The 24,615-nt window shown below is 39.7% G+C and overlaps 1 protein-coding gene across 5 annotated transcripts in view; it reads right to left on the bottom strand.

Annotated features, from left to right (window-relative positions):
- The window catches only part of dock10 (dedicator of cytokinesis 10), a 76,811-nt gene that overhangs the window by 30,572 nt on the left and 21,624 nt on the right, over positions 1-24,615 (bottom strand). For 3 of the 5 annotated variants that reach the window (XM_042486667.1, XM_042486668.1, XM_042486671.1), the window contains exons 1-11: positions 22,222-22,650; positions 12,201-12,320; positions 9,692-9,781; positions 8,884-8,966; positions 6,256-6,328; positions 5,850-5,984; positions 5,391-5,525; positions 2,874-3,060; positions 1,819-1,907; positions 505-588; positions 96-254 (exon numbers count right to left, since the gene is read on the bottom strand). In XM_042486667.1, the coding sequence (XP_042342601.1) occupies positions 96-254; positions 505-588; positions 1,819-1,907; positions 2,874-3,060; positions 5,391-5,525; positions 5,850-5,984; positions 6,256-6,328; positions 8,884-8,966; positions 9,692-9,781; positions 12,201-12,320; positions 22,222-22,380 (1,314 nt within the window). In that variant the 5' untranslated portion in view covers positions 22,381-22,650. Of the gene's footprint in view, positions 1-95; positions 255-504; positions 589-1,818; positions 1,908-2,873; positions 3,061-5,390; positions 5,526-5,849; positions 5,985-6,255; positions 6,329-8,883; positions 8,967-9,691; positions 9,782-12,200; positions 12,321-15,279; positions 15,548-22,221; positions 22,651-24,615 lie in introns of those variants that run through there. The other 2 variants (XM_042486670.1, XM_042486669.1) reach the window with 2 other exon arrangements.

Below are 24,615 nucleotides of genomic sequence, written 5' to 3'. Positions count from 1 at the left end.
TGTAAAATTCTCATAGCTTCACAGACACATGTTAATGCAGAAGGATGTTTGAATAACTCTGAGAGTGATAAAGGCACAATGTCTCTAATCCTCACATTAGTGACCGGTCCAGTTTCACTCTCGTTGATGCAGCCCTGCAGCATGAGGTTGAGTGATCGGCAGGTTATCATAAACCTTCTGCCCAGTTTCTCCTCAAACGGACGCACTGGTGCGCTCTCACCTGATGAGTGTTCATTCCGTGGACTCCTCAGAACCTGCAGTTGGTGAAACACAGTTTGTTATTCGGTGGCATATTTTACTTCATTTTCATCATTGAGAAGAAGGGCTATTATTTTACTTATGAGCTCTGGTTAAATACTGCAGCAGCATCATGACATTAACATTAGATTTATGTCATAAAGTACAACATGTATGGTGAAAACAAATAAACAATATATGTTCTTTCTGTATATTTTCTATCAAATAACAAAATTCAATAACAATGAGCTTATTCCTTATACATACAGGGGTGTCAGGGTCCAGTGAGAACAGATTCAACCTCTCTTCTCTCCTGGCAGAGCGAATTCCTTCATCTGTCTCAGAGATATACTGTTCAGGAAAGAAAAGGCAAGAAAGACAGAAAGAGACTGTCAATGAGCAACTTGATGCAAATAATAAATTGCTTATTATGAATTATGATAAAGGTAAAAACAGCAGGTTTTCCATTGTTGCCTTTTTGGTCAGTGCTGCTTTTTTACGTCTTAAAGTTTAAGTAGCCAGCACAGTTTTCTTTTGAGCAAAGGCAGTTATGTTTATTACTGTGTTTCTCACCACAATTCATTGTGTTTATCCTTGAGGCCTATAAAAACATGGCAAATTCCTTCCTTATAGAATATTTACAAAGCTTTCTTTTTGAAATAACTGGATGTTGGTATTGTTTACATCTATGTTTAGACTGACTAGCAGTCTTATTCTTTCCAGTCTTTTGCTGACGCATTGTTTTCTACCACCACCAACTGTTGATCATGGAAAAACATTAGGAATGTGTATTGCTTGTATGTACACGTGTGCATCCTCATGTAAAATGTTACTCCATAATGCCACTAAAGGTCAAAACCTCCTGAGAGCACCTATAAATAGACTCTGACAGTAGTGCTTTGCATGTATGTACAATTAGGGCTATGTTACGCACAATAGGGCTGAGCAATATAGAGAAAATCCAATATCACAACATTTTTTACCAAATACCTCAATATTGATAATGCAGTGATATTGTGGGGTGGACTATTGGTGCTTTAACAAAATATTTACACAATGATATTTCTGATAAATTATTATCAGTAATGTGGCTATAATGACTAAGTGGGTAAAGGCAGAACTAGTCGGGCATTGCTGTAGTTTGTATTACTTTGCTCCGCTCTTCTTTTTAAACCTCGGCAAAACAGGTATGTTGGCAAAGCTACACGTTGGCATGGACTTAAAATGATGCTAAATTCAGGCAGATATGTGCGTCTATATTAATCGGTTAGGGAAAATCAAATCCCCCTCCCCCACAAACATCAGATGGACACAATGTCAGACTGAAGATGGAAACCAATTGTAACACACTGATAAAAAATCAGGCAAAGACCAGCGCATCACCTTACTGTAATGCAGCTTTTAAAACCAGAAGAAGGCAACATTTACAATATCACGATATCAAAAATCTAAGACAATATCGAGTCTGATATCGCCACATTAATATAATATTGATATTGCCTAGCCCTAATAACAATAAAAGAGGTAACTTTAGGCAGTAGGAGTGTGTCATTGTTTGAGAGAGATGCCAGCTTAGACAACCTTTGCTAGCTCTGGATTGATGCCGTTCTCTGTCGTAGTATCTTCATTCTCCTGCAAACAGCAGTCACTCAGCGACAGGTCAAACACATCTGAAAGGAGAACAAACACAATCAGGACTCCTGAGAGTGACCTCTGTTTATGAGTGATAACTGCAAACACTGAGAGGATGGGATAGTTTATCTATGCAGTCCATTTTCCCCATAGGTTAAAGGCCGTATGACATTTTCTAAAATCATTTCAGCAATTCACTGAATATACACTAACCATAGTCAGCAGACATATCTCCATCTCAGAATAAAATATGTCTCCATTTGTGGTATTTACGGGTAATAAGGCAGGCGGGCTTCTGCAGAAATATGACCGTCATGTGCCTGGAGCGATTCTTCCCAAAGACCACGCTGAACAAAATGGCTCATTAATGGTAGGTCACCACACACTTGCAGCCTGATTTAGAGGCATGCTAACAGACCACAGAGCCTTGACGGCTGAGGTTATTACATCATTCCACCACTCTTCACTGGGCCAAAACTCAACGCTCTGTCCATCTGTGTTATGTTAGAGACAGCGGACCCATGCCTGGGCTCTCACAGAGCTGGCACATAAGGTGGAGTATTATGAATTATGCTTCTATGTAACTTTCTTTTAATAACAACATATTAAATAAAGGTGGAGTCACTGGTTGGTGTCAGGCCTCATTTCCTGATACTGATGTTATGGACTGAGCCGCAACCCTGCTGAAATTCCCCATTAAGATCATGGCACGATGGCAGATATTATTTAGTTCGAGTAAGTCAGAGAGGGAGAAGAGAGGGTTACATTTTTGTTGGCATGGAGTATAAAATCTTCCTCTCTTAAGGGCACCATGATTTATACATGTGTTGGAATTATGCTAAAATTTCCTCTTCATCTCTCCTTAAATACCCCTTTTGCCTTTAAATTACCATTTGTGCTTCCATTTCTTTGACTCTTTCCAACCATTTCTCTGCCTCCTCTCTCTTCACCCATCACAGGAAGATTTTGTGTATTCCTAAATACAAAAACAGAGCCGCTCTCACCCTGCCGATGATCTGTCAGGTCCAGACTCTTGCGGTCAGGAGCTGGACCGTCATGGGGACTGATTTGTAAGATGCGGGTCAATGTGCTAATCCACTCCTCCATGTCCTGCTCGCTCTCCGCAGCCAGCACAAAGTACGTAACCTCGTTCATCTTCAGCTCAAAGGCATGTTTCCTCAGACGGTTATTCTGTAGGGGGATGAATGGAAGGATGGATAGGATAATGTGGTCACACAATGAAACCAGAGCTTGGTTTGGATTTAGGAAAATGTGACTCTTGCTTCCACACAAGCCCTGCTTAGTTTAGTTTCTGGATGTCAAATGGATAAAAAAAACGTGGTCAAAAAATATCTGAAATATCATAACGCCTACTGTTAAAATTGTCTCTCAACAGTTCTTTTTTTACAAGAACATATAAATTCAAAACAAAAAAAGAATTGTTTGAAAAATCTGCCATCCATCTTTGGAGAAGATAGATGGTTATACAGCATTTGACAATGTTAAAGTTACATACAAGACTGCATAAAAGTATAATTAAACTGCAGAGGGTAAAAACACAATAAATCTACAAGCTCATTTGTACTATGGTCCTTGTAACAAAGAGGAAGCTGCACCTCCCAAAACCCACACAGATTACATCATCCAGCAATTACTGTTAATTAAATTTAACAGCATACAGAGGAATAAAAATGACTCCCATGAGGCTGTCAATCACTGGGTATGTACAAAAAAAAAAAAAATATTCTCTATGACATTATTATCCTGCAAGCCTCATTTTACACCGGTAGACCTATGAAATGCAATGTCTCCTCATAAATGACAATATTTACTCATATAAAGGAGCTGTATGTGACATTCAGAGCATATCTCCAGCTACGTTCACATTACAGGTCTTTGTACTCAAGTCTGATTATTTTCCCAGAACTGATCTTTCTGCCTAGATGATTTAGGTTCATGTTTGAAATGACCCATATCTGACATCAGTGTGAATGGATCTCTGCCCTGAAATGCCTCACATGCAACCAACAATGTCGCACACACGCATGTTGGGACAACAACCAAAAAAACATCACATTCACGAAACAGGTATCTGGAGAAAAATGAAAGACATAGCAGTGCAAGCATCATCCTCCGAATGGTCACCATAGTTGGAAGGTCCGATGATATCATTCAGCATATTAAGTAGCCATGTGCTTTTGTTTGGGAGAGTGTGTATTGCATTTTTGGAGAAATGACATTTGAAGCAATGGGCTTTTATTTTTTTACGCTTTTGGTCTGCTAGCTCTATTAGCAGCTCTTACTGACAGTTTTGTGGAGTGAGAGGTGTGGGTGTGGCTGGGAGAGAAGTCATGAGTGGTTTGGCTGCGATCAAAACTCTGGGGCCTCTTTCCTATATTTCTGTCAGCGCCTCATGACAACGCTGTCACAGCATGTAGGCAAGCTGGCCCTTATCAGAAAGCATCTCTAACAGCTGAAGACTGAGGCAGCCCACCACAGCAGCAGTACGGTTACGGCAGCCTTCTTTAGTTTCAACACACCACTCCAACAGTGTATGGTGAGTATTCTGCACCTGTGCAGTGATATGTGACATGGAAAAACCTCAATAATACACGTCAATAATATGACAATTCCCACAGCAGTTGCATGGCCTGTCATCACTTGTATGTATGTATCGAATGTGGCCCAGATCTGACCGCAAAACAATCTGATTTCTGTGTCCACAGTTCTCAGAAAAAAATCTGATCTTTGTCAAATTAAAGCCAAAAAAATCGAATCTGGGCCAAATTTGTTTGCAATGTGAATGTAGCCTGTGGTTCAGACTCTAGGGCGGGACTGTCTGCACACAGTTCTCAACACAGAGGAGGCTGAGCCAGAAGTTAATGATGCTAACTCAATAAACAGTGCTAACAATGGCAACAGTGCTGACAGAGCTAGCATTGTTACCTAGGGGGAAACCTGAGGTTGGGCGCCACACTCCTGCCTAATATCAGCGATGACCACAGAATGAGAGCACTACAGAGTGGCAGCGATTAGCTAGCCAGTGAGATACACACAGTACACTCACATGCACACACAGCTGGACCCTCTACCACAACACAAAACAGAGGAGCCCAGATTACAACACAAACAGCATGACTTCATTCTCTGGTCAGGATGCCAGTGCTACAACACATTTTTACACATTTTTAGAAAATAGCTGTTTGCTCTTATATTAATAGTCACATCCAACTCCTTTAATGCTCCTTTAAAGGTAAATGTCTAAATGTTTTTATTTTATCCTACTACCAAGATTTGTTTATAGAGGAATGCTCTGGTCCCAGTGAATCAAATATTTGATGCAATGGAATCAAGTGTTTAGATGTTTTAATCTTTTTTTCCTTTCTTGCTGCTTTTTGCATCCACCACATTCTTGTTTTTTGCAAATGTTTTGGAGGGAAAGGAGCCTCAAAAAGCCTTCAAATGCTACTGTATTTTTACAGTGTTGCACTTTTACTCATATGAATGCTTTAAAAACCCACCTGTACCACACCAGTGCACGAGTCAAGGAAGATGCAACCTTTGGGTTCCTTGGAGATCTTTTCATCTTTGTAGAAGTTCATGATGTAGGAGTTATCTGTCAACTGGGTGAGCTGAAAATATCTTCTCTTGAACGACTGCACAGATGGAATAAGGTTCAAATACATTAACACCATGGTCAAAGTCATGTACAACTATTCAGAATATATACTAGAGATGACCAAAAAACATCAGAAGAAGTAAGTGAGGAATGTTTCTTGAACTATAAATGGCAATGTAGACGATGACATATTGATAATAATAACCCATTCTGGGTAAATATGTCATCAAGTTCGACTAGGTTTACCAGGTCAAAGAGCAAGGTCAAACATTTTAGCTGAAAACAGGGGTGATCTGAGGACCAGTGTGTGTGTGTTTGTGTGTGTGTGTGTATGTGCATTAAAAGGGAGATATTTCCTCACCCGAACAGTGATGCTATTGTTAACGGTGCTGTTAAAGTTCCCTTTGTAGAGCCAGCCTGACCGAAAAACACCAATTCCTCCTCCACCTCCACCGCCTCCCCCTCCTCCTTTCGACGAGGACAGTGAGGTGGTATCCTGTAAAACACAAATACTTTCGGTTACAGATACATTAGCTTTCCATTTAGATGATTGATGGAGAAAATAAGACTTTCCTATCTTAGGATGGCCATTTGTCACTAAAATTATGTTCAGAAACAATATCCCCCTGACCGGTAATGAGCTAACTGCTCTTGCAAAGTATATTTTTAGAGCTTTAAGGTTGCAGTAAACTAGTTAAAACAGGATGTGCTCAGTATGTAATGCATTCATTCAAAAAAGCATTTGTCAGAAGATGGTCATTACTGACCTCATCCTTGTCAATGTCCTCATGGTCAATCTCAAAAGAATGGGATGGCAGCTTCTCTGCTTTGTACAGTTTCCTATGAAGGAACAGAGAAAGAAAACTCCATAATGAAACATATTGATAAAAAGAGAAAATGGTTTCAGGAATTTAATTAGTCCACTCTATTTGAGTGGTGCAAATGAGTGTGGGTGGCTGACTGGGCTCCATCGTTCTCTGTCAGGAACCGACAATAGGTAGTCCTCACTCGATCCCGCTCCACTGATTTCACAGGCTGACCCGTCTTTGTGTGCAAGACACATGGGATAAAATGCTTTTGTGTATGTGCTGTGAGCTGCAGACAGCTCGGCTGCAGGCTGTGGAGGGTAACACTGCTGGAACCACCCTCTGCTAAAAGTCACACAGTCGTAAAAGCTGTCTGAAAAAAATAATGAATTCTTCAGGAGACTATGTTTAGAGGATTTCTGGTGATTATGGGCTGGCCACTGACACAGGAATGCTAATATTGGCCTGTGCAGATGAAAAATGCTCCCCTCAGTCACAGTGGTGACAGCCACACATATACAGGAGCTGTAGATCCCCATTGTACTATGGTGTCTCTGGTATATTTCACTTTAACTTATAACCTGTACGTCTATATTTTTGGGTTGGTTAACTTTTCAGCCTTATAAACACACAATAAGACAGTAGTGTTTGTGTTTTTAAGCTAATTTCACAGCTGTAAAGAGACAAATAGTTGGTATGAGTGTGCTCTAACTTATGTTTCGCTCTGGTCGTCAGTTCAGAGGTCATGTGAACTGACTGAAAGAATACAGTGGCAGCCCATGGGACAGAGGAGGGACATTCCTGTGGTTGAGAGCAGGAACAGCAGGGCTGCTCTGGGCCAGTCTCAGTGGGACTGACAAAACTCCAGTTGACTGACTGACAGCCTGATTTAAATAAATGACTGACTGAATGGGTGTTTGTCTGGATAACTGGCATTCAAGAAAGGGATTGAGGGAGCACTAAGAGTTAACATTTGTTAATGTGGAATTTCCTCAGTCTTCTGCTCTGACGTCTTTCTCACTCAGCTCCAGCCATCATCTTGGTTTTGTTAATGACCTTCAACCTCACAGTAACAGATTGTGGTTGTCCTTGATGTTAGTGTCTATTTCTGGGTCTGGTTGTTCATGTAAAAAAAAAAAAGCATATCTTCAATCAAGCCGGGAAGACAAACAAATCTGAATCCACATTTTTAAAACGGCCTTTTTATCACATATTACAAAATCATGTTTAGACTAAAACAGCAGTACATGGGAAAACAGGTTTTATGGTTTATTAACATGAGAACCCAGAGCTGAATGCCGTTATCATTATCATACCGACTTTGAGTTTTGGCATCCATACCAAAAATGTATTCTTTAAATGGATTTCAAAGAGAGATGAAAACACAAGCCTTAAGTGCTTCAAATCAAGAGCTTATGAATCTAGATTATGAATCTGATCAATGTCAGATTTTAGGAGTTGACAATAAAAGAAACTCTGTTTTACAGAAACACTTCAGACCAAAATATGTTCAAAGTTTGATACCTAGCTATATAAATCCCAACAGAAAAGGTTAAATAAATGGTTTAGACTTTTTGGGAAATACGCTTATTCAACTTTATTTCTGAGAGTTAGATAAGCAGATTGATACGACTCTAATATTTGAAGGCTAAACATGAAGCAACAGCCAAGGAGATGTTATATTGGCTAACAAAGGGGAAACAGGGAACCTGTGTCTGTCCAAAGGGAGCAAAATCCACCTACCAGCACCTCTAAAGCTCCCAAATAACACATTATATCTAGTTTGTGTAGAAAAAATATACAAATGACATGTGGTTTTGTGCCAGACTATACTTTGACAGGATGTAGCAATCTGTTCTCAATCCCAACTTGTCAAATACAGACAGACACGCGTCAGATAGTGGCGCACCGAGGCACCCTTTAGGGACCCAAGAAGACGCACCAGGCAGTAGCATATTTTGATGCTTTTCTTCAAGCAACTGCAGTAGTATCAGCCACTTGACATTACATTAACATTTATTTTTAATGTTAATAACTTATTTTATGTCAAACTATGTTTTTTTCTAATCCCTTCCACATGTTTTGTTGCCTAAACAAATGCAAGTAAACCAAAAACAAAAGTTTTATACCTATGTTCTAAGGATATTTTGAAACTGTATGCATTTAACAAGCAGAAGCTGTATATGTCCTGTGAAAATTGAGGTTTTTGGTTTGAAAAGTCACAATGCATGTGAAGAAAGAAACTGGCAAGCAGTCGCTAACTGTCCAAAACTGACACGGGAGGGGGACCCATTGCACCTTAGTTTGACATCACTGATGTTGGGTTTTTTTTTACAAGTTGGGAGGGGGAATGTATTGGGTGTAGCGACTTTGTGATGTCTCCAGAAAGTCACTGTGCCTGGGCATAAGTAGTCTTGGACAACATAACCCAGGATAGCTGTTTCCCTCTGCTTCTAGTCTTTAAGCGAAGCTTTGCTAACCCTATCCTAGCTTCATATACAGAGCATAAACAGGCTATATAAATAATAAAGATCTCCTTATCTAACTCTCACAGTAGACAGGGTTATGAGTGGTGTCCATGTGTATTACCTGGGCAGCAGGCGGTAGTCTCCAGCGTAGTCGTCATACTTGAAATGGACCACATTTAGGTCAGAGTTGTAATACTTACAGGCCTGAAGGAAGAAAAGGAAGGGGATGAAGCTGAATATGATTAAATATTAACTTTCAATAATGACGGCCTCTCTGGGAGACCTGGGGCAGCTGGAGTGTCTGCAGACAATGAAGAAAGCTACACTACTGTGAAAGTACAGCCAGATATCAGCTCTCCTGAGGGCCTACTAACTGATGTGCAGGCTGGGATTCATCATTAGAGTATCTAAATTATAAAAAAGGAACTGAATTAAGACTCGGTCCCCGAGGAATCTGAAAAATAAAGATATCTTTACATCTTAATAGATTCCCTGTCTGTCTAAGGGGTTGAAATAGTCATCTCATAGGGTGCTGCTCTTACACGCACGCACACACACGCAGAACAGAAAGTCAGACACACACACGTTCAGTCTCCAGTAAGCTGTGACAGCACTGTCTGGGGAGTTTCCGTCTGCTCAGGGCTCATTTCAGATCGACCAGCCATAATCTCAAGGGCTCAGTGGAGAAATAATATCTGATAGCCCTGGCCTACACGTACACACACACACACACACACTTTGCACAAACATCTGGTTTACTTTAGAGGTATGGTGACATTGCTCAACTGGTATCAGGATGTCCTATATTAAGAACAGCCTAAACTGACAAACCTAACCACCACCAACTGAAACCTCTTCATGCCAAACCACACTGGTGTCCGTTAAGTCCTGCACACACACAAGGATGTGGGCAAACACACACTCCTTACCTGTCTGACCAGCAGACATTCAGCCTGTAGCTCTGCCCCCTCAGGAACAGTTGACTTGAGAGTCCGTCTCTCCTGAGGCACAGTGGATACCTGGAGGGACAAAAGCATCAAGATGGGACTGTTAACACCAGATATATTTTTCATGGAGGGTTGAGCCACCTCAGCAGAAATATAAATATAGAAATCATCATAAAAATAATACATTTGAATGAGATGGAAAGATTACGTCAAAAGAGCAGAGGCGCTTCTTTACAAGCAATGCAATAAATAGTAACTTTAGTGGACGTTGTTTAGTGTGTTATCCACTGACTAAAATGATCGAAGGACAAGATGTGTGAAGATTCATGGCTCAATAGGAAACCAGCCAACCAGACAACCATCCATTCATCCATCCATCCACAAATCTACTTTCTAAGACAATTACTCTCTTCAAGGACTCCAGTTAGAAAAACAAAGGATACCAGTTTTGTTTTCCTCTGTACAACACAGCCATACTTCAACAACCCAACCATTGTTCTGAATCTTAATAGACAAACATCTGAATGAATGAGTGGAGATACATAGCACAACCAGATTTGATGCAGCTAGATGTTAATCATATCTTATGGCCTTCAAAGACATCACATCTCAACCCAGCTGTCAAGTCAAGTCAGTTATAGCCCAATAATATAAATCATGAACTTTCCCAAAGGGGCTTTACAATCTGTGTAGCATAAGACACCCTCCATTGTTTCACCCTCGCTTTAGAGAAGTAAAAACTCTCCAGAGAAAGGCTTTACTTAGGAACACAGTGGAAGTAAGCTCAAGAAGAGCAACAGATCCCTCTTTTAGGACAGACACTGCATACTGAACATCTTGGACAGGTTTTGAAATGACATGTTAGGTGTGCACTCCACCACCATCATCACAACATCAAATGAGAGAATATCTTTTGGATGAATGGTGTTCATTCCTAGAATCTATGCCAAGGAGCCCTCAAGCTCTTCTGGAGGTCATCAGAGGATGTATGCCAATCATTTTATGATTTTAGCACCAACAGCAAGTTACAATCTGTGCTTTTCAGCATGATGAACATGGTAAACATTATACCTGTCTAGCATCGGTCTGCTAACGTTGTGAACATGTTAGTATTTAGTTCGAAGTGCCTATAAGTATAGCCTCACTGAGTGACTAGCATGGCTACAGACTCTTTATTTCTACTTAATGCTTAAGGGTTTACTAGGCAGGAATAGTTAGTTATTGTTTGTGAACAGTGGTGGCAGCGAAGGTGAAAGCCAACCCCAGATTTGCTCTTGTTCACTATATTTGCAGGGTTTAATGCCTTATAAGCAATGATTTAAAAGGACATGCAAAAAGTTATTCAGTATATTAGTGTAATATTCATTCATTCCTTCTTCTAGAAATTGTTTCTCACTAGCTTTATTGCAGTGGAAATTAATAATTCAAGTCAAATCTCTTAATAATCCCTTTCTCAGCACTTATTAGCCCTACAACTAATAGCCTAACCGATGAATCATGCAGCTTTAATTATATAAAGTGTATCTTATGATACATGAAACTGAAAATCAACAGCTATATGCATATTCATGTTCAAAATGAAATATTCTTCCCAGTGATTTTGCAGAACGGGAATGAAAACAAGTCGGCAGTAAAGATCTTTGTACTTGAACAGAGAGACTTTGATTTATACAACCCAATCAGCCGGCTGGAGCATTGAGCTCTCTAACCGACTGGCAAAGAAACTGATCTAGTAAATGCCTTTTGTACATTAGCAATACTCTGCCAAGCCACTTTCACTCACAATCATGGAAACTGACTGTAGGCTGCAGAAACAAAGAAAATCAGAGGAGATTGTGTTGTAGCCAGACAGAGCTGGGAACCAGCAGAATCAGGCATTAAAGCTCCAACTCTGCAAGCACACGTCTCCCTTTACCACAAGCAGCCAATTAGGTCATCTTAATGTGTAGTGGATCTGCGTCTGCAGAGAGGCATTAGCACAGTAATGAAAGTACTAATGAACAAAGAGTTAAACAGAGCCAGAGAGAATAAATTGTTGACTGTAATGAAAAGGCCGTAATGCTCAACATGCATGATTAGTGTGAATAATTGTGTCATGCTGGCAGACATCAAATTGCCTTTAAAACAGCAATGTATCACTGTCAAATGAAAAACTGTCAACTTGTACTGTTTTTCAAATCACTCCATATTTACTGTGTCGTACATAACATTTACTGTACGTCAAGTTTACAGTGTGACATGTATGCACAATATTGTGCCTTAAAAAGTTCCCACAACAGAGCAATACAACAAATAAGTCACATGTGCAATCCTTTCTGCTGACAATCCCACAATGCAATGTGCCACATTTTTTCACTGTAAAAAATCACTGTTGTGTAATTCTACAGCTGCGGACACATTCACATATAAACCTAGAACCGTCTTGTTCTCATTCAACACTGAACCTTAAGTTCCCATGAACTCTCACACACACACACACACACACACTTACCGAGAAATCATTGTCAGGAAATAGAAGCAGGTCTCTGAGAGGGTCTTCTTTCAAATCATCCCCCAGTTCAGAGATGACAGTCTCATAGTCGAGAGGATCAATCAGCTTCGGCTTCTCCTGCTGCAAATGGAAACAAAGAGACATTTGATCAGTATTCACTTGTTTTTGGGTATAAAACCTCAACCCAATACAAAACTATATCATACAATAAGATATGACATGATGCAATACAATATGTTAAGTATTGGCAAGTGTACTGAAAGTTGGCTTTGGATGCTTGGTTGAATAGATTTTCTAACTTTAGACTCGGAGTGTTGCGTAATACCAATATTAACGATAACTGTGAAATGAGTTCACATGAGTTCATATCATGTTAATAATACACATATGATAATATCATGTGAATTATCCAGCACCTCTGGAAAATCACTTTCATTTCTTTTTTTTATTGCTTTTTTATTGCGTAATTTGTCAATCAAAGAATCAAGAGACACAATATAAATTTGACTGATGGTGTTGTTCGATGTGCATGATTGTTTTGTTTTGTTTTTTCACATTTTTTTAATATATCGCGATAATATCATTATCGTGAACTCTTTTTACCACGAAAATTATGTAGGGAAAATCTGATATCATGTCAACCCTACTTTAGACTATATTCTATAAAAAAAAAAAAAAAAACCTCTTCATTTAACACTTATACAAAGAGAACTTTGTAATTTAAGAAAATGTACATTACCCAAAGATAATGTTTTGGAACCTGCAGGGTAATTCAGGTATTTTATAGACAAACATTTTTCATATCATACACAACACTTCTTAAAGTTATTTCTATTTCAGTGTTTTACACAGTTGTGTTCACAAACCACTTCATTCTTACAACACAAATATTTTTTTTATCTAAAAGCAGTCTTCATTACAGATAAAGGCATGACATTTGCCGTGTTTTGTAATGACATCATTTGGACCTAAATTCATTGTAGAGGAAGTAGCACTACCAGTGAAGTGAGGCTGTGACACACCACACCCAAAAATACATATACGGAGTTCATTTTTAAATTAACTCGGACAAAAACAAGAAGTATTAGCTACCAGCTTCATTTGAGCAGACACACAATATAATACAGTTGGGGTTTCAGTTAATGAAAACTACAAGTACAATAAGCAATCACACCAACATAAACTGACATTTCATGAGCACAAATTTAAAAACACTACTCACAAATCGTCCCTCAACGTTTGCTTCTATATGTGAAGGTCTATTTTCACTTTCACACTCTGTATATAAACAGCTAAACTAGAATTAATGATGCACTTTCTCTCTTAAAGACTATGTTGAAGGATTGTGTTACAGGTTGATGAGTCATTCCAAAAGCCAACAATTTAAATGTGTTTTACAGTAAGAGGACAATGGTGAATTACTTTTGTCATTCAGAGAAAAGCAACAGAGCGGCAGCAAAGTGAGAGCTTAAGCAGGCTGTGGTGAAGAGAGCAGAGGAAGTTAAGATCTCTGGTTTGGTTCACATGCGTACAGTGCAGACCGGGGCTGTTAACCACCACAGCTACCTTAACAGTCAGAACAGGTCTCTTGGAACAAAACCAAGACCGAGCACAGAGGAAAGAAGCAAGACTGTAGCTCAGCCCGAAGTGATCCATGTTTTAGGACAGCCATCTGTCTAAGTACTGCCACTACCTCCCATGCTGTGTACACTGGTAATATTAACCCCATGCAGCATTAAAAATGATTTAGACTGATAGCTTCTTTCACACCCTGTTAAGACCTACCGGGTAGTCCACTACAGTGCATTTTGTATGCGTGTGTGTTATTTTCTAGATATTTGTTCTATGTCAAACCTGTAAAACACTATTACATACTGGATTTTTCAATAATAAGTACATTGACATATTGATTGGTCAAATGTTAATGTGAGTAATTGATCAATCAATTAAATAAATTAGGCAAAAGTACAAAACGTGCAGCATTTAGTGTCTCAAATGTGATGATTTGTTACTCTTCCCTGTTTTAAATCTCTGAAAATTAAACATCTTTGATTTTTGGACTGTTGGTCAAAATGAGCTGTCTGCGTCACTGTCAAAACTTGTATTAGAAATTATTGTAAACTATTATTTTCATCTACATTTTGGCCTCTCACCCGGATGCAAATGGAGTTTTTGATCACTGAAACTTTGATTTTTTAAAAAATGCCTTCTAAGTTGCAGATTTTTTAAAACTCGATTTTTTGTTTATATGTGAGGAGAGGTAAAACGCATTTGAGAAATGATGATGTAATCTCCTTTATTCATCCATGCCCAATGATGCTTTGTGTCAAGAATATGCGCTAGAAATGACAGCAACAATGGCCAACTGTTGTTTTGTTAGCACTGTTTGGTCAAATGATCACTTAACACTTCGAGAAATCGTGATGGGCATTTAAAAAATTTATTTTTTTCTGACATTTAGACAAACAATTAATCAATGGATAAAAGCAATATATTTGGCTGACTAATAAAAACAAGTAAGATGTCCTAATAACTAATTGGCAAATAAGAAATATTTAGCATTTGCTTTTCTGCGTAACAATTACAAGCAGATAAAGGACAGACAAATGACAGAGGTGAGCAAGAGGCAGGTGGGTAGATTAAGCTTGAGGTTTTCATATGAGCATTGTTTCTCGACTCTGATCTTCTGATGTGACGTCACTGTAAATGTTTCAGGGGAAAATCTTTGTCTTTCCCCTCATGGGCTGACAGCTGTCAGATACAGCATTAGCTCTGCCCAGTGTGCATCATAAATACACACATCTGTCAGCTTCAAAATACTCTCCTCTATCTGGCTCTTCCTGTCCCAGAGCCTGGCTCAATGCAGTGTAACAAACAAATCTTCATAAGATGAGGAAGTGAGACACACACATATCAAACTCATCAGTCATTAAAGCTGTATAAATCACAATTATGACTAACTACTGACTTAAAAGCATATAAACAAGTGTAAATCACTCATAGTAAACTGAGTCAATAAGTACTAGCTGAAAATTAGAATGCAGCATAAATAAACACAAACAGACATACAAATACATACAATACTCAGCCGGGTGAAATCCGATCGCATTCGTTTGCTCTTTATTTTCCTCCTGAAGGTGATTTTGCTCCTGAAGCTCATTGCGAGCAGAATCGAGTGCGCAAGGACGTGTGTACAATATTAAACACATCAAAGAAGAATAAAAAAAGCAGCAGAACCTCCACTATCTCGAGAGAAAACCTGTTAAAGCTAAATTAAAGGTGAACTAAACAAAACGCAAATCGAAGGCATGCGCTCTATCAGAAGCAGAACTAACACTGAGCGACTTTCTGAGTTTGTGTCACAGCACGTGGATGTAGGGGAAGTTGATGTTTGATGTCCGACACACACTTCAGTTCACACATGCAACCACACACACACACACACACACACACACACACATATACAATGAAAATCCCCAGCAAACAAGAAACTAACCTACCAGACGCTCCAGTTTCTACACATCATGCTCACAGTGTCTTTCACTTTCTGACAATCAAACTAGACAATGTGCGACATTATCTGTACTGAGCAAATTAAGGGTGACAGCTTACAATCATTTTTTGCACTCCACACTATGCAAACTGGCAACCCTCCCCTACAGTTAGACACTATCATGTACGTACACACATTTAAAGTCAAACTCTCAGCATCTTATCTTCCTCAGTCCAAATGTATCAATAGTGCACTGTCAGCCCACACATGCAAACAAACATACACACATAAGAACTTGCATGCAAACCATCAACTTCCTGTTCTGAAGAAAGCCTCTCCTCCTACTGTACACGACTGTGTGAAATATATATATGTAAAAAGACACATACTGAATAAAAACTCGTATGGGCATTCACTGATGCATATACTCAGCATTAATACACAACAACATTATTACACAAAAACATTTAGATCTATATTTGCCAGCACACATAGACACTCACTTCCTCCAGATTAAACCTCATAGCAGAACAGAGATCAGAACAAGAGGAAACAACTCCTGATGATACAAAAAACTGGTATACCTGTCAACAAATTACGTAAGGGGCCGCCATTGGACTTTTTAGGAGCACTAGCAGGTTTAATGACACAGAGAAATTAATGTGCTGCATTATCCTGCATTAAAGGGTCAGTTCACTCAAATTCCAAAAGAAGATGAACATATTGTATCACTAACTGTACATCTAGAGAGTACTATAGACTGCACTATGAGCATGACTGGATACCATATATATCTGCAATTTGTGTGTACTGAGCCTTTAAGGTATTTGTGATTAACTACATGTGCTGTAGAATCGCACAACGTGAACAAGGACCTTTTTTTTTAAGCTGAAACCAACAGCTCTACAGGTTGCTCCGTTGCTTGGTTGGCTGGGTGGTGGAAGGAAAAATTCCCCACCCATTTAGGGACCACAGTTTTTGCCCTAGGAGGCTGAAATTTTTCATGGCGGTCAAGTGAGTGTGCATGTGAAGGTGGGGTGGACAGTGGCCTATATTTAAAAAAAGCACATAACTTTCAAATGGATTTAAAGACTTAAAGACAAGATTTTGTGGAATGATTGGTCATGAGCCAAAGACTGCTGATTCACTGTTTATGCCAGTGGTGGGGCATGGGGGTCTGATGTGGCCTGTAACAAAAAGGAGCATAATTTTTAAATGGATTCATGTAACATGACCAAGCTTTAAAGAAACACACACGGACAGACATATGCATACATACACACACCGTTTTCCAGTGTTGTAATGTTACAAGGTATTATACTTTTTTTGGAGTATCTATACTTTACTTTAGGGTTTTTTTTCTGTCAGCTTTCACTGTTACTCTTTCCCCAAGAATATTATTCACTTACTGCAAAAAAGGGGAGAAAAAAGGGGCGGACAAATAAAGGAGTGGGAGGGAAGAAAAAACTGGATTTTGTTTTTTAAATCCTTTAAGCTGTGAAAAAAAGGGGTTTTCCTTATGAGTAATATACACTCAATTTTTAAAGTGGTGTGGCCTCCATCTTACGAGGAAATACATTTCATAATTCTCAAAATTCTGACTGCTTGTTTTTCTTTGTTTTTTTATTAACAACATTTACTACTTTAACTTTTACCAAAGTCATTTTCTGGGAAGAAATCTTTATACTTTTACTCAAGTATAGCTTTCAGGTATTTCATCTACCACTGCCATTTTCCCACGCCCCCTGAATTAACTCATGAATCAGTTGTGGTAGGGAGGCTGCATTGGACCAGTGATAAGTGTTTGTGAGGTTGTGAGTGTGTGTGAATGCATGAATGTGCAGATACATGCATGTACGTGGTCACAGCTATTGGGCTTGTAAACATGCTGAGGCTGCTCATTGCTCTTTACACTCCTGTTGTGTGTAGTTGCAAATTCTATAGTGCATGGAAAGTGAAACTCAAGTCAGCTAATGGCAGTTGCTTTTGGTGAAGTGATGTGAGGTGTGAGGTAACAGCTTATTTTGAGATTTAAGTGCGAAAACTGTTTGAAATTATGAAATACAAAGGTGTGAAATGGAAACATTTGTCACAGGTTTCTCTCTGAGCTAGCATCTTGCTATATATGAAACTGAAATTATTCATTATTTTAGAGACAACGCTACAGTGTATCATGTTGAGGGATGCATGATATTATTTTATCATTGGTATCAGCAGATATAGGCTTTAAAATGATAAAACAATATCATCCAACATGCAAAAATTTTTTCCGATGTCACAAATTGTTACATATTTTTTCATTGACAAAATGAGCATGTACGAAACATCATGTCTAAGTTGAAGTCTTTTCCTTCAAATGAATGAGGGTGGGTCATCACAATGTATGTGTGATATAATGTTAATTCCACTACAGAATAGACTTGATGATCACTCAAATCAGGTGGGGATATCAGCCATTTCGGTTTATTTTATATCTGCATATGGGATATCGGCAAATCATGACTGCAACTCTGAAGTTAATGAGAGAGTGAAACAACAACCTGCAAGTCTACCAGGACAAGACATTTCTAAGTAAAGCATTAATCTTCATCTACTGTATGTTTTCCTAATTTAATAACCACTAATAACTCTTTGATGCTTCACATCTGAGACAAAATCATAATGAATCATAATTACGCTCTCAGCACTGCACTCCTTCAAACCCATGTCTGCAGCTCAACCTCCCACCTCTCCCTTAACTCTCTCTCTCCCTCCATCAGTCCTCTGTTCTGCAGCTGCCTCAGCTGGCTCCATCCCTCCCTCTCATCCCTCCTCTCTCACATCCTCATTTCATCAAACATTCTCAGCAGCACACTCCTTTATTTCCTTATCCCTCTGTCTCCTCCCTGATCCCTTGTCCTCACCCTATTAAACATCCCTTTTAACATCTCTCCTTCACTCCCCTTCTCCTCTGTTTCTCTCCCTCCCTTCTTCATAGCAGGAGTGGGATAGAGTGGGTGTTGATGTTGGTAAACTACAGCTGTGTGAAGGGCACAAATAGAGAACTAGACTGGTGGCTCACCGCATGGCTTTCTTCCAGTTTAGCTGTGAACAAGAGAGTGAGATGGAGAGATGGAGAGAGGGGTGCTCTGAATTGGTCACAGGAAAAAAAAAGAAGAGCAGAATAAATCAAACTTGGACAATGATTAAGGGAAAGATGCAGAGAAATCGCAGGTTTCAGCCCTTTGCACGTTATGCACACAAGCTGGTCTGTGTCAGTGTCAAGAACAGATTTAAGGGCTTATTAGGAAAGATGTGAGGAAAGTGTGACAAAAACAGAGAGACGGGGAGGTTGGAAGAAGAGAACGAGCGTGAAACATTGACATGAAGTATGAGAGAGAGAGAGACGAAAAGGGGGAGAGACGACGACAACTGCGACAGCAGAGAGGAGAAGAAACCAGACAGAAGTCATCTGCTTTACATCATTAGAGCAATGCAAGGTCTGGAGAGAGACACACGGAGACTAATGGGGATTCATACTTCTAATAAAAGTCGCTCCTGTGATGAAAAACAGTGTTCTTCGCTTTTGAAGGCCTGATTTGATGTGTTGAGTCAGTGGTGAAAAGCCAATTAACCTTTTTCATACTTTCTTGCCTTCTTTCAAAGAACACACCACACAGTTTTTGCAGTTGTTGTCTACTTCACACATCTATCTCAGTCTGTCCATACAGCTGTGTGAAACCTCTTCTCACAGTGAATGGACAAATAATTCCCAAGCTCAGACATCTTGTCAACGACCACCAGTAAAACATTACTGAAAGCTATTCAAGAGGTCGACACCAAAGAGGACTGACAGTGTCCAAAGAGAGACTGCATTCTTCCCCTGACCACAGTGTCAGTGCAGTGAGGGTGACAAGAGTGTCAAGCTTGGAGGGAGAGACGCAGAGAGGTAAAGGGAGTGTACTGCACATATTACAGCTAGGGGACAACCTAGTGTTCGACCCTTGCTTGTCCTCCTTGTCCTGTGTAATTTATTTCCCCTAAGGCCCCTCCTTTGACACTTCAGAGAGTCCTTGACGGAAGCGACGGTTGTAGGAAAGTCTGTTTTGACACTTCCCCAGCCATTATAGAGTCATTCCGAGCAACTGTACCTTTTAACCTGGCATTTTTGAATAATACACTAGCTGCTGGTATTATTCTGACTCAATATAAAACTGAAAATTGAAGAGCTTTTGGAGAACTCCTCTCTCAAACAAACAGTGTTGCTGAACTTAAGATCAATTTCCAAATATTCATACTGCTCAAAGTTGTTGTAGATGCTTGTGATATTAGTCTCATGACCACAAATCAACTGTCAAGAAATTTCCTGAACATAGTTTTCTGACCCTGGCAGCTGGCTGGTAGGTTTAGCTCTTTTAGATCACAGCTCTGCATTTGACGCTACCAATTGATAAATTAATTAGATATCTTAAACAATAGGTAGAAATCTCAGGATCCGTTTTAAATTGGTTTCATTTCTATCTTTAAAATAGAACTTTAACAAGATCATCAAAGGTGCATTTGACGTTTGGGGTTTCCCAGGGCTCCATACTTGGGGCTTTACTATTCTTATTCTGCATGCTATTGCTTGGTCATATTATACACTTTTTTTTGCAGATGACATGCAACTGTCATTTTTTTTGCTTGATTCTCCTAATATCCAGCAATGCTAATGCCTAAATTATCAGGTAATGTAATTATGTGTCACACAACCTTTTGAAACTTGACAAATCTGGTCTGGACACCTGTAAGAATCACACATTGGATCGCTGTATTTAAGCATGAAACTGTGCTCTAGAAATGTCCTGTCATGGAGAACAGTATGCATTTGACCTTTGAAATCCCCCTGGGCTCCTTACTTGGGACTTAAATATTCTCTATCTACATGCTGTTGCTTGGTCATATTATACACATTTGTTTTTCTTTTTTTTTCAGATTACACGCAGCTGTGCATTTTCATTTGATTCTCCTAATACCCAGCAACATTATTACCTACATTATCATCTAATACAATGATATGTCATCAAACCTTTTGAAACTTTACAAATCTGGCCTGGACACCTGTGAAAATCACACACTGACTTGCTGTCTTAAAGCACAAAACTGTGCTTTAGGAACTCATTGAAAACTACCATTTTTTAAAAAGCTGATCAACTGCTTTAATGTAGAAAACTATTCTGAACATGACTGCATTTTGGAATAAAGTATTTTAAGCCATTTAAACTGTAAGAAGTGTAGAAACTTTGCATTGATGAGGCAATTATGAATCTCTTACTCTGACACAGAAATATCTTAAGATCAGCTACGGCAGAGTTAGTGCACTAGTTTCTAGTACAGCCTGGCCTGAACATATCCGCATATGCTATTATAATTACAGTGCAAGAATCAGCAGGTAAGCATGACTTTGCAGTTTTAACTATTATGTCTGTAGTTTGTCACAGAGACCAGGAAAACAGGCACCAAAAACGAGGGGAGGTTTATGGAGGAAAAGAAAGAAAGGGGAAACAGAAGGGGCGAGTGTAAAGATCCCACCCTGCCAAAACTCTAACATTTTTTCCACTGGGCTTACAGAAACTAGGGTCTTTCTGGGAACAAAAAAATGGGGCCAACACTAGTGGATACCGAACAGATGTACCGACTGTACTGAAAAGAAAAGTCAGTGAGGAGAAACAGACATGTACTTTTAAGTAATTCATTCATCGATTTCTTCATCCAGTCATTCATCCCTCTTTCATCCACCATTTTATTCGTGGTTCTGTTTAAATAGCTATTTTTATCTACTTCTCTGCTGGCCATATGCAGAGCAAGCAGATTTTTCCCACAGAAACTAGATTCCTCAAGTCTGACCCCACCATCCCCCTCTATTATCCTCCCTCCATTTCCGTCCTCCTGCCTCTCAGCTGTAAGGGGAAACAACTAGGCCCCAATCATTGATCATACATCAGCCTGAGCAACAGAGAGAAAGAAAGAGGCTGCGCTGTAGTTGCAGGGAAAACAAAACCAATTTAAGAAAATAAGAGATGTGGAAAAAATTGCTTTTATCTTTTGGCTCAGGACTTTCTTGTGATTAATCCTTTGAAACATGAGCAAATTGACTTGATTTCTTTCAAAAACATGGGTAAAAGACAAGAAAATTGAAGAAATTAACCCCAAATTAGCAAAAAGTACAAGAAAATTAAGGCATGAAAAAATAAATATAGTTTTTTTTGCACATTTTCCCCTTGCTTTCTTAAAAATAATTTCCCAAATCTACCAATTTCTTGCAATTTGCAGAACATTTCTTTCTTTTTTTCCTCATATTTTCAGAAAAAAAAATCAAGACAATTTGCTCAAGGTTCAAAGGGTTAATATGCATAAACAAATACACTCATGCACATCCAAATATGATACCACTGTGCACCCAATTACTCCACACCCACATGCTGTCGTCTCCTCTACCTGCCCACACATGCATTAGGTAGACAGACAGAGTTAATGGGGAGTTAAAGGTGCAGCAGTGGTGCTGGTTACCATTACAATGATGGTCAGAGGTGAGGTGGTGGCGGTGTAACCCTCCAGGGTTGGAGTGGCAGCATCCAAAGACATCTGGTCCTGTCGTGAACACATGTGACCACAGTCGGCCCCGCCCACTGAACGTAGGAGTAGGACCACACTGGCCGAACAACCCATAATCCACCGCTCTTGACTCGTAGCTCAGCCTGGTCCTGTCCAGCAGTGTTAGGCTTCACTTGAGCTGAGGTCCTTTGTTTATCCCTGTCAAACTCAAGTGTCTGTCCTGATGACACAGTCCAGTTCTGTCCAGTCAGCCCCTGGTCCAGCCAGTGGTGCTGTGTGTTGTTCAAGCCCAGTAGGGTAACTGAGACTCCATCCTACTCTACTCTCCCTCGCTGCACTTCAACAAGTCCTGCTTAGCAAGCTTTCTGTTTCTGTCCTGCACTGCTCTGCTCCAGTGTCCTCCTCCTAATGTTGCTGTTGCAGAGCTTACACACTGGCAGCCTAACATGGCTCTCTCTCTCTCTCCCTCTCTCTTCCTCCAATACACATCGACACACATACACAAACACACATACACACACTGACTGCAGCTGTGCACGGTTCAGCCCAGCCCAGCTCCCCCAACAAATCACAGTCTGCACTAGCTGTCAGCTGACCAGAACCAGCTGCTGCATGCATGCACACACACACACACACACATAATCCAACATAATTTTTCTGATTTTCATTCTGCAGCACTCTTCTCCATTTCTCTCCCAATCACACCAGTCCTTTCAAGTTTGACTTGTGCTGGCTGTGTTTGTGCACTTGTGGCTTGTGCAGCATGTAAAGCACAGACACACTGTCCCACGCTCTGATTTGGTTAAATAAACTGCTGCTTCTTTACAAAAAGAAAGAGTATAAAAATGTCCATGTTTATGCATATGCATGTGTTTTCGTCTGTTAATGTTCCAAAGAGGTTGGCAGAGTATGTGTGCTGCTCCAGGGAGAGCAGTGAGAGGGGTTATTGAACGGAAAGTGGATGGAAAGTGGGGAGTGGGCGGCTTTAAAGATGAAGTGTGCATGTGGAGTTTTTAGGACTGTGGAGCTAACATGTGAAATTTCCCTGACTTTGGCTCAGCACACAGACAGGCGACAAGGCACTGACTTGGCTTTCGGTTCATTCTAAAACAAGCACTTCAAGTGTCAATTCCATTATATTAGTTCTGATGTTTGAAGTGCCGGCAACAATCACTTTAACCACCCTAATTGTTCTCATGTCATCTGGTCTTACTTTATTCTTCATGTTTTATTTTCACTGTGTGGCTGTAGGGAAAGAAAAAATGTGCATTTTGAGAACAAAATGGTTTTCATATGTTTCACAGAGATTCAAAATTCTCCTCATTATAAAATTCCCCTTGTTCTTCCTTGCTGAACAAAAGGGTCATCCAAAACTTAGATTTCAGAAAAGCACCAGTAAATGTAGCACCAGTTATGTCACCCAAAGATCTCTGAAGGGACGCTTTAAAGCCTGGATTTTGGTTATTGTTCTTTGCCATCTTTATCAGTCACCGGAATTTAATTTGGTTAAAGGGGAGGAGATGGAGTGAGACCAACAAACACAGCAAACTGAATGTAACAGGCCGAGACAACTGTCAGTCAATCAAACACTGCCCAGAGCAAACTTCTCTTATAAGCATTAAAATTACCTCAGTGGGACAAGGGTTGTCAAAATTAAAGTCGATAGGTCATTACAGCAATTGAAAATAAAATAATTCAATGGTTCATTGACTGTATAAAACTAGAGAGTCAAAGCTTTCAAAAAGCTAGTGACCAGCCAGACTGTAAGCAGCAGCCATCCAGGAGACATAGTGCAAAAATTCAACAATACAGTATAGCCAGGCAAAATGCCAAATAGGAGATGATCTAGGTTAGCTTTTACTTTCACTTTTGCTGGTGAGCGTGTTTCCAAACAAAGTATATACCTTTAATTAATCGTGGGTGTGTTTTGGGCCTGACGTAAATTTGAGCAAAGTATCATCTCCTTTAAAAGCCAGGTTGCACCTAGTGTACAGCTATTTTCATTGTGGATTTAGCAAGTTAAACACAGTTAAACTTTTATCTACTGTGACAATAAATGGCACTGTGCTGCTCCCTGTGCGTACATGCACTGAGTGTAGGAGTCGGACAGCAGCTCTGCACCTGTGCTACGTTCACATTTTAGAGAAGGTAATTAATATTTTTTCTCATTAATGATGTATTATTTCACCCACTCGCAATCCATCCATGCATCCCTTTGTGTGTAACAAAAGAGTGTATGCCCGTTGTGAACCCACCTATATAGGTACATGTTACAATCTAAATAATGCACCCTTTAAATAGCAGACATATACAGCACCATTCTGACTTTAGACCAGGTTTTTGTTGTTC

Source organism: Plectropomus leopardus, chromosome 5, assembly GCF_008729295.1.
Source record: "Plectropomus leopardus isolate mb chromosome 5, YSFRI_Pleo_2.0, whole genome shotgun sequence".
In the NCBI taxonomy this organism is placed as follows: Eukaryota; Metazoa; Chordata; class Actinopteri; order Perciformes; family Serranidae; genus Plectropomus; species Plectropomus leopardus.
The sequence above is the reverse complement of the archived record's forward strand: the minus strand, read 5'-3'. Positions and strand labels throughout refer to the sequence as shown.